This window comes from Galeopterus variegatus, unplaced genomic scaffold (assembly GCF_000696425.1).
Source record: "Galeopterus variegatus unplaced genomic scaffold, G_variegatus-3.0.2 Scaffold4794, whole genome shotgun sequence".
Taxonomy (NCBI): Eukaryota; Metazoa; Chordata; class Mammalia; order Dermoptera; family Cynocephalidae; genus Galeopterus; species Galeopterus variegatus.
Genome location: NW_007730905.1, coordinates 230,309 through 240,790, shown reverse-complemented (window position 1 = coordinate 240,790; position 10,482 = coordinate 230,309). Strand labels below are relative to the sequence as shown.

General features: G+C 35.5%; 1 protein-coding gene across 1 annotated transcript in view; it reads right to left on the bottom strand.

Annotated features, from left to right (window-relative positions):
* Positions 1-9,572, bottom strand: part of LOC103603794 (apelin receptor early endogenous ligand-like) — a 20,524-nt gene extending 10,952 nt beyond the window's left edge. The window contains exons 1-2 of the mRNA XM_008588372.1: positions 9,268-9,572; positions 7,655-7,744 (exon numbers count right to left, since the gene is read on the bottom strand). Of these exons, the coding sequence (XP_008586594.1) occupies positions 7,656-7,744; positions 9,268-9,343 (165 nt within the window). The 5' untranslated portion in view covers positions 9,344-9,572 and the 3' untranslated portion in view covers position 7,655. The remainder of the gene's footprint in view (positions 1-7,654; positions 7,745-9,267) is intronic.
* Between the last annotated feature and the right edge of the window lie 910 nt (positions 9,573-10,482).

The window sequence follows — 10,482 nt, the reverse complement described above, 5'->3', positions numbered from 1 at the left end:
CAGATGAAAATGTCGTAAAAGTGATTATAGGGATGGTTGTACAACTCATGAATGTAGTAAAAACCATTGAATTATACACCTTAAATGGGTGAATGATATGGTACGTGAATTATTTATATCTGAAAGAATTTTTAAATATGCATGTCTTCATGGTTTCACTTCTAGGAATGTTTTGTAAGAAAATAAGTGTACAGGTGTTCAAAGATGTATGCATGTATGTTCATTGAACCTTTGTTCAAAATAACATACATACATACATAAAACAAAACATAATTATTCATCAGTAGAATCGAGTTAAATAGATTAAAACTATGCGTACAATGAAACACTAAAGAGTCATTCCAAATGACTGTTTCCATATGTACAAATAAATACACCTAAGTGAAAATGCAGGGTAGTAAATGGATTCCACATGTGCTTAAATATTAGTTATATATGTATCGTATGCATATCATTTTGTATATACAAAAATGTTGCCATTAGAGAAAATGTGAAGAATAATTATAAAGTTGAACTAAGCTCTATCACAATTTTATTTTATTTTATTTTTTTGGTGGCTGGCCAGTATAGGGATCGAATTCTCGACCTTGGTGTTATCATCACCATGCTCTAACCAAGTAAGCTAATCAGCCAGCACTGACACAATTTAATATAAATATTTGACAAACACACATAGCCACAGTGAGTCAGATATGATTGGAGAGATAGAGAATGCTTGATCATGCACAGTTTTGTGTATTAAATTAAGAATTTTATTTTAATCCTAACTAATCAGAAATCATTAAAGAATCTTATGCAGTATGAAGCTATAATATGAAGAATAAATAAAAGAGAAGTAAAAGTGGATGTGAGGAGACTGCTGAAAGATAAGGAGTAGTTGAGCTTATGTGATGTGACACGAGATAAAATAAATTTGGAGCTAATAGACCAAATATAAAAATTAACAATGGCCAGACTGTATATTAAAATAGAGCTCTGACCCACAAACTCTGTAGCAGCTGGCTCCAAATGGTCAAGATTTGGTAGATGACTGCCAGCTTCCCTAATTTGTTCCCCTCCTCCCTGATTCCAATTCAGGAATAACCAGGAAATGCCATATATACTATCCTAACCAACTAACCAATTAAATAAGATGACCTGCCTCTACGTAGCATGCTTTCAACTTCCCCATGCCAACCATCTCCAGTCAGATCATACCTGAAGCCTTCCCTTTTGTTCACTAGAAAGCTTTCCCATTCCCCTACTGTCTTTGGTCCTCTGTTAAACACAGTGATGGTGGCTGACTCTCTTGCTATATAAACTGAACAAATAGCCCTGGCTTGATCTTATTTGAGTGGTCGTGGTCGTCTTTTTTTTTTTTTTTTTTTTTCTCTCTCTCAGAGTATTATCATTAAGTGTAAAGAAATAATTGAAGCCAAAAGAATGGTTGAAACAGAGCAGGAGGGAGTAGAGATAAACTTTATTTGACAAGGTAGAATGAACCTGCCTAGGTGTCAGAGGGTCAGCTGAGAACTTAGTGAAAATGATTGTGTGGTGTCCCAGAACTTAACGGCAGGGATTTTCACAGACCGAGTAGTCAGTTGCTAAATTCTGCTGTGAAATCAGGAGGAAGACTAAAAAATGCCAATTGATTTAGAAAGATGAAGATAATTGCTGGCCATTTAAAAGGGGGTGTAAGACAGATAAGAGTGGGTTGAGATATGAATGCAAAATAATGAATTGGAGATGATGAGTAAAATCATGAGAGCTTTGACTGTGGGGTATGTGAGTGTATGTTGTTTGTTTTGTAGGCAGGCTTATCAGCATTTAAAGCTCCATGTTGACATGATGATTCAGAGGGGGAAGAGAATGAAGAAAAGTATATAATGGTAGTTTGAGATTCCTGAGAAAGTGGAAGGCAAAGGGGTCCACAGCACAGATGGAGGAATGGTCATGCTTTCCATGGCACCAACAAGGAAGAGGAAGATGAGTGTGGGGAGGTGGGAGGTGGGTTGGATGGGATTCTACTTTGTACTGGGAAGCTGAGGGTTATCCTGTCTGATGATCTCTTTTTTCTCTGTGATCTAAGAGGCAAGACTGCTGAAAATGATGAAGGTAAGGATCTAAAATTTGAGGTAAGTAGAAACAGTTAGAAATAATTATTGTGGAATATGAGGGAGCAAATTAACCAAAGAAATGTAGTAGGTTTGCTGGACAGTGTGAAGGATTAACCGAGATTGGAGATGATGAAAAGTGGTTCCAATCTGTCTTTTGGAGTATTCTTCAGCAGCAATAACATGCCTGGATGAAGACTAGGGTTCTTCCAGAATAATGAGATGAAGAAAGAGGAGCAAAGAAACCTGAAATACTGGCAGCATTGTGGAAATAATGAATGACTGAATCTTAGCTGGCGAAAAGGAAGACTAGAGAGGACCAGTGGACCCGGAGAAGGGTGGCCAGTACTCTGGAAGAACTGACAAGGTCTGAACACTGGGAATGGCTGACCAAGCTCCTGGCATGACTATGGGTGTGTATGACAGACCTAAAGGAGGAGAAGGTTTGGGGAAGGCCTGGGTATTCTGCCAACTTTTCTTCTCTAGCGTTCTAAGAAAGCAGTAGATATTTTATTTGCATTATTGTCTTATTTACAAATATTTATAAATATTCTGAGTGGCAACAGGTAGACTGTCAAGGATTTTAATTATAAACTGGCAATATTCTGAGGGATTGTAGATACACTAACAAGAATTTAAATGTTTCTGGTAATAGTTACTTAAAATTTTATTAAGATCAGGAAGTTATATTCATCTATAAATTTTTATATTAGTGATAGTGTTGAAAGAATTGTGGTATTCAATACAACATTTTTTAAAAAGATATATCCAAGGGTGAAATGTACTGACATAGATTTTTAATCATAAATAATTTTGTTGTTCTCAAGTCAACTAAAAAGCAATATATGTTACCTTGCTGTTATCTAAGAATAATATATTTTGCTATTATCTAAGGATAATATATTTCTCCTTTTTTTTTAAGAATAATATATTTTTCAAATCTGTTACTGCCATGCAATAATAAAGTTCACCTGATTTCAATGGGTCATTAATTAAAAACATGAGTAAGAACAAACTAAGAACAAAGGATTTATGCTAAAAAGCAAATTTTAGATTCCTGAACATGATAGAGAGCAGCTGCTTTAAGTAAATAGCTCAGCAAGAATTGTTACAATGAGAAATCAGTTTCTAAAATGAAAAAAAATCTGAAATTAGGTTTCAGTCCATCGCATACATATTTTGTATAGGGAATATACATTTATTATAATACATATTTATAATATTATAAACATCATTATAAATTTTATATTTATATAGTCAATATGTAAATATATATGTAAGTATATGGTACTTGTCATTAAGGCATCATGATCTTTACAGAAAAATTTTATTTCATCAGTAAATTAGGGACATTAGGAATTTTCCTAGAGCATAGTCTTTGGACACTGGACTATGATTAATTGAAAAAATAGTAAGATTTTACATTTTGTTTTAAGCAATACGTCCTGCAGATATTACAGTCCACACAGGGATCCCCTGTACTTAAGCAGGTCTCAGGCCGTTCACATTAAGCAAAGTTTTGTACCCTAAGCTTTAGGGGCAAAATCTTGTCTTCATGGAGCTCATATTCCAATACTGATAAAGTCTAAAGACATAAAGTAGAATGTGATAAAGGGCTTTAAAAACCTACTAATAAAAATTCTGTGAATGTCGGGAGAATGAAGATTATTTTAAGCTAATTGAATCATGGTAGGCCTCATAAAAAATGAAATTTAAAGAGAATCTGGGGGAGGGGGACAGTTTAGACTTAATGAGAAAATAAATTCCTAGAAGAGGAAACATTTCCAGCATAGAGATAGGAAACCATAGTTCAGTTAAATTAAGAAATACAGCTGAAAATGTATGTTGTCTGATGACATTATGCAAACATAATAAGTAAAAGTTTCATTTCATTTCTTTTAGCAATATTTATGGAGTGCCTTCTGTGTTCCTGGTACATTTTTTGGTTGAAGATACACAGACAAATAAAACCCACCTTCTGTCTTCAGGAAATTTATAGCATGCAGAGGGAGGAGAGAGGGAGTACAGTCAGTTAACACACTATAATGCAGTGAGTCAAGTACTTTGATAGAACTATACAAATGGGGCTCTGAGAACAAAAAGTGGGCATCTAATACAATTGGTAGGGTTGTAAAAATCAGGGAAGATTTCCTGAGGGATGAATGATACTGAGAAAAAAAGTTAAAAAAAAAAACGATATTGCAGGCAGAAGGATAGCTTGAAGAACAGCAAGAGGTGAAGAATGGACTGACTTTAAAGTGGTAGTAATAATAACCCTAGCTACTTTTTATTTAGTATTTACTATGTGCTAAGTATTACTGTGATAGAGTTAAGCACCACAACTAGTTCCATTTTATAGATCTGGAAGTAGAGGGAGGCTTAGAGAAGATAACTGACTTACCAGATAAATGATCACCAGAGAGTGAGCTATGTGGCCAGAATTGAATCCAAGTGGTCCCAACACAGTTTTAACTCTTATACCCTCTGGGAGAGGGGATGGGATGAGAGAGAGGTGACAGATGAGACTGGAGAGGTACATTTTGTAAGGTATTTGTAAAATTATGTGAGTTCTCAATGTCCTGAAGGGTATAAAGACCGTAGAAGATTTTAACCTTTACAATTTAGAAAAATCAGATGGTAAAAGAAAAAATGGAATTTCTAGAACCAAAACTGGAGGCTGGAGAGATCAGTTAAAATACTGAAGTCATATTGGAGAGATATAACAGGCACTAAGACAGTAGCAATAGAAATGAAAAGGAGGGGCAGATTTAAGAACTATTTCAAAGTAGAATGAAAGGCGGACGAAACAAACTAAAAGTGAATAATAGGGTCCTGTGCTCAGAAATTTACATTGAATGATGTAGCACATAAGGAGAAATATCTAAGTGAGAGGAATTGGAGGGTTCACTTTTAGGTATTCACTCACTCATTAATTCATCAAATATTTCTTGAGTTGCCAAAGCAAAGTCCCTATTCTCACGGAACTTAACATTTTAATGAAGAGAGGCAGATACTAAACATAATAACAAAATAAATATATGTTATATGTCAAATGGCAATAGGAGTTGTGGAGAAAAACAAACCAGGAAAAGGGGAATAGGAGTGTCTTCGGTAGGATGAGGTATTGCTGTTTTATGAAGTCATCAAGAAAGGCCTTACTGATGACAGATGATATTGGAACAGAAAACTGAGGTACAAGAACAAGTTTTGCAGAAGCCATAGTAGGGATTTGCATATGCACTGTAGACATGAGCTTGAGGTCCCTGCAGAATAGGTAAGGTGATTCCAAGTAGGCAATTGGACACCTTATACTCGTCCTAAAAAGAGTAGTGACTTGTTCCAGAGAGAAATAATCATAAGGTAGCACGGTGTCATGGGAGCCAAGCAAAACCATCATTTGACCTACAATGAGATCACTGAGATCAGGACTGAAATGTGTTCACTGGATTTAGCAAAGGGAAGTCATTAGGGACATTTCCCAGAATGAAATGGGGAGCAGTGTGTTGAAAATAGGAGAAAAGGGAACAGCCACCTTTTCAAGAAATTTGCTATGAAGAGAGAAGAACATAGGCTGGTCACTAGAGAGCACTATGGAGTCAATGGTGAGTTTCCTTTCTCTCTCTCCTTCCCTCCCTCCCTCCCTCCCTCTCTCTCTCTCTCTCTCTTTCTAATGAAATAGACCACTTTTGACGTTGAACATTCTGGGGGATAAAGGGAGTAATTGGATCAAGATTTTTGAGGTGTAGAGAGATTAGCCATACCCAAGAGAGGCATCTCTTAGTGAAAGACTAGGAAGGGAAAATAAAAGAAGTGTTGCAGATGTTTGTAGTTTGAAGGCAGGATTGGATTTTGAGGCTTAATCATCTCCATTTTCTCTGTGAGGTAAGAGGAATTATCTCTTGCTGTGAGTTGTATAAGGAGGTTAAGAAGTCTAAGACTATTAGAGATGATTAAAGGTTTGAAATATAGCAGAATGGGGATTAGAGATGCCTGAAAACAAGCAGATGAGTTAGTTCCAGAAAGCCCTGCTAAAATTGGGAGATAAAGTGCTCCACCAAAGTGGAGATTCTGTGCTGAAGGTCGAGTTGGGTTTCAATTAAGCCCGAGGTAAGAGAGAATGGAGTGAAGAGGCCAAGACTATGTAGGGCCGGACAGTTGAAAGAAGAGCTAGATGGCAGGGCAGAGGTTTGGGCAAGGGGGTCAGATGCCTGTGACCGCAAGGGGGTGTGAAAGTTGTCAGAATCAAATTGCAGTTGCTTGTGTTAAAAAACCTCTGACAAATAAAGCCAGGGAAAGGCCATAAGAGGAGAGTTCTCATGCATGTATGCCTGATAATAAGAACTGTCACAAAGGACTCTGCAAAACCACAACCTTGCACAGAGGCCATCACAACCTTACAGAAAAAAATACGTCAGCAAGGACATCTGCCCAGCAACGATCCGTCCAGCCTTGGACTGGTGTCATCCTTGTTTTTGATCCTCGTAGCAGAGGACAAATGTCCTGAAACAATTGTGTAATCCTCCATCATTTTTCCTTTCCTTGTCTTCCCTTATGTCCCTGAATATGAACGGAGTTTACTGTGGCACGTGTATTCCCACTGCAATGTTATATTCCCAACTAAACTCATTATTCTTTTAAAGAGCCTCTCTCTGTTTCATAGATTGACGGGTAAAAATAAGGCGGCTAATTTAGCAACTGCCTGTGGGTGTTAACCAGCTGAGGGATATTTCTATAGCATTTTTTTAAAGGAAGGTATATTTTAAATGAATTAAAGAACTTAAAATAATTACACTGGAATGCCAAATTATTTTTTACTATGAATGACTTATATTTGGGCAGTGTTTGAAGTTAATTGATTCAAGCAGCATTATTGGTGATGATGGCGATGTAAAATCATTGGTCCTTTAGTGAGTGTGAAAACAAAAAGGGAGGAGCAAAATTCTAATCAGGATTTATCCTCAAAGATGCAACCGTCAAGACCAATACTATTAGGGAGGCCAGAAAGCTGCCATGCCATTAATATTAACTTGATTTTCTGTATTAAAAGAAATATTTTAGGACAAATAAATACCTAAGTATTGAGACTAGTCTGTCATTGGTATGGTGGTGTTGGGTGAATATGTCCAAATGCTTTCAAGTACTTAGTAGTCTTAATGGGAAACATGCTTGTTCTGGATTACAGAATATTTGAGGCTGTGCAGTTTTTTAAAACACAAATATAAAGACAATTTTATAATTAAATTATCCTGGTGCTTGATTTTTTAATTATGAAGATCTCAAACACACACAATACTATTAGCCTCCATAGAGCTATCACTCAGATTCAAGAATTATCAAGATTTTCCTGTATTTTCTCATCTATCCCATTTTTTTCCTTAACTATTAAAGCAATTCCCAAACATCATGTTATCTCACTCTTGCATTTGTAAGTATGCATTTCTTAAACTTTGACATCACCATAAGCCATTATAACATATTACAAAATATGAATAAACATGCTTTGGTGTCTCTAATTTGGAACATTGCCTAAATGTAGTGAAGCTATTTTCTGTCAGAAATACCTCAGGGGAAGGGCACGCGTGAATGGAGAGGCATACATCTCCTCTGAAGGCAGTTGTGTCTGTGCAGTTTTCTTCTCATGGCCAAATTAGCTGAAGGAAGAAAGAGAAATGTTAGGACTACTTTTCAGAAAATTACTTGTTGTTAAAAACTGGAGAATGTAAAGGTATATTTTGAAGCCAAACTATACTGTGATTATTTGCTATTTTTCAGATGTGGTTATGATATAAAAAGTTAATGTGATGCATATACACAAGGTGTATTCCTAAAAGTTAATGTTAATAGTAAGATCTTAATAGTAATATTATCCTTCTTTTACATAATTTCTTCCTAAAAGTTCCTAGACCTTTTATTTTATGTAATAAATTAATCACAAATATTTTACAAGAACATTGTCTGAGGTGTTCTGTATTTCAGAAAAGGAGAAATGGTTTGAATAGCAATTGCTGTAAACAATAAGAAGAAATCAAGCTGCTTCCTCTGAGTTGCTGACTTGGAACTTTTTCTCATTTATGTAAAGGGATAGACCAGGGGACGTCACTTAAAATAAAATAAATTCATATCGCTCAAACTTCTAATTTAGAAGGCAGAGTCTTAGTTTTGAACCAGTTATGCACCATTTTCTGTTCTAACTGGAGAAGTATAATGTCAAGTGAATAATCTTGACAGTATTATCACCTTTCTGTTTAAACTTGATTTTGTGTTTTCTTGAGTCAGAAAACTTTATGTTTCTAATTTTTTTTTAACTGACCAGTGCTTTGAAATCTTAGATGTTTGGTTTTGAAGTAAAAGCACACTAGAATAAATTTGTCTGCTAAATTCCTGGTGGTTAAATGTGACATAACTGATATCATCCTTGAAAAGGTGTCAATAAATTAATAGTATTTATCTTGAACATACATATTTTTGACATTTTATGGCTCTATAAGTACAATAATAATAAAAACTGCAAGTTTTTAAGTGACATACCTAATTATATAACTATAAATAACAGCTGTTGAACTGTTTTCAGATTTCATCTGCATTTTGTGACATTATGATTTTTATATGTTAATTGAGTAAACATTGTCCTACTCCAGTGGGCAGCACGCCTTTTAATAAAATGCTTTGAACCCTAATTATATAACTATAAATAACAGCTGTTGAACTGTTTTCAGATTTCATCTGCATTTTGTCACATTATGATTTTTATATGTTAATTGAGTAAACATTGCCCTACTCCAGTGGGCAGCACGCCTTTTAATAAAATGCTTTGAACTTTTCATTTTACCTAAAAATCTATAAGTTTGTTTACCTCTATAATGAACAGATCAACATTTTCATTTTTTACTTCTAAAGAGAACATATCTACAATAGCTTAAGGATCAATTTTTCTTTTTAACATTTGGAAAAGTAGTGTTAAAATATTTATTATCATTTTAAAATCAAGCCACTTTTAAACAATATTCAAATAATAGACCCAGAAAGATAGATAGCATACTTCTAAAACTTTACACATTTACCCCCAATACTACTATCTACAAACACACCTAAGTCATTTTCAGTGTAAACACAATCATGCTTAGAGACTCAGGGACACAAAGAGGCATCAAAACAAGTTGTATTAAAGTCCTACCTGGTCTCTGTCCATTGATAAGGAGAAGACTCATCATAAAAATAAAAAATACAGAAAAGAATTGCTGAAATTTCATTTTTCCTGTCACACGAAAGTGGAGCAAAAGCTCTTAAAGTAAACCAAACGGTCTATGAATAGTCTGTGCAGTATCTGTGTGGCTCTCCTCACATTCTAACGACAAACCTCAGAGAACTGCCAGCTGCATATTCCAGAAAGGTTAATGATCACATCAGACAGGGTTACTGGTGCGCTGTGCTGTGGCCAGAGCCTCCCTCGGCCTCTAACTCCTCCTCCACGCCTTTCCCCCTTTCTCCTGTCACTCCCCTTCATTTCCATAAGCAAATATTGGTGAAATAAACCATTCAAGCATGCTGCAATTTCAGTGGAAGTCCGCTCTGGAAGCTCCAGGGAGAGACTGACTTAAATTCAATCTGGATATGGAGAAATATGTAAAACAAGGCATGAAACTGCCTCCTCCCCTCACCATTTGCATGTGTTTAAACTTTGCATTGCCCATATTGGTCCCACATGCAGACACCAATGGAAATGACAGGAAGTCTTTCTTTTGTCCTTTTCAGAGGGAATTCTGAAGCTCTAACTTAAGACTCACAAATGCTTTGTGGCAGAACATGTGCTGAAACGCTTTATCTTTACCAAACCTATGGCAAAGTGGTGCCTGTTTACACTAAATCTCCACATTGCTTAATCTATGTGAGTTTGTATCAATAAAGATTCCTAGGGCTTAGAATGTTCTGAACTAAATCTGCAAAGTGTTTGTGTTTTTATTTTGTAAAGGGCAATTTAAAAAGCAATGGAGATCATTTCCATCTGCAAATGTCCAGGATTTTAAAAAAGGAAGTTCAGGCAAGCCACAAACTCACGAAATCTGTGTTCTGTTAAAAAAAATTTATATGTGGTAGAATACCAGGCTAACCTATAACAGTCACAGAAATTAGAGATGGAGAAAGAACTTCTTAGTTCATCTCCCAGTGAATTCAGAAGAAACAAAAATAGTCTAGTCTTGTCTTTTGCACACATCTCTTTGTTAAAAGTACATCCTTATATGTCATATGTAGCTGTTAAAATGGAAATCACTGTACTTATTATAAAGTAAACCAAAAGGATAGTGTGGATACATGCTGAAATACAAGTAGAGCCAAAATACTAAATCTAAAGCATATGAAACTTGTTATGAATTACACGGAATTTTATCAT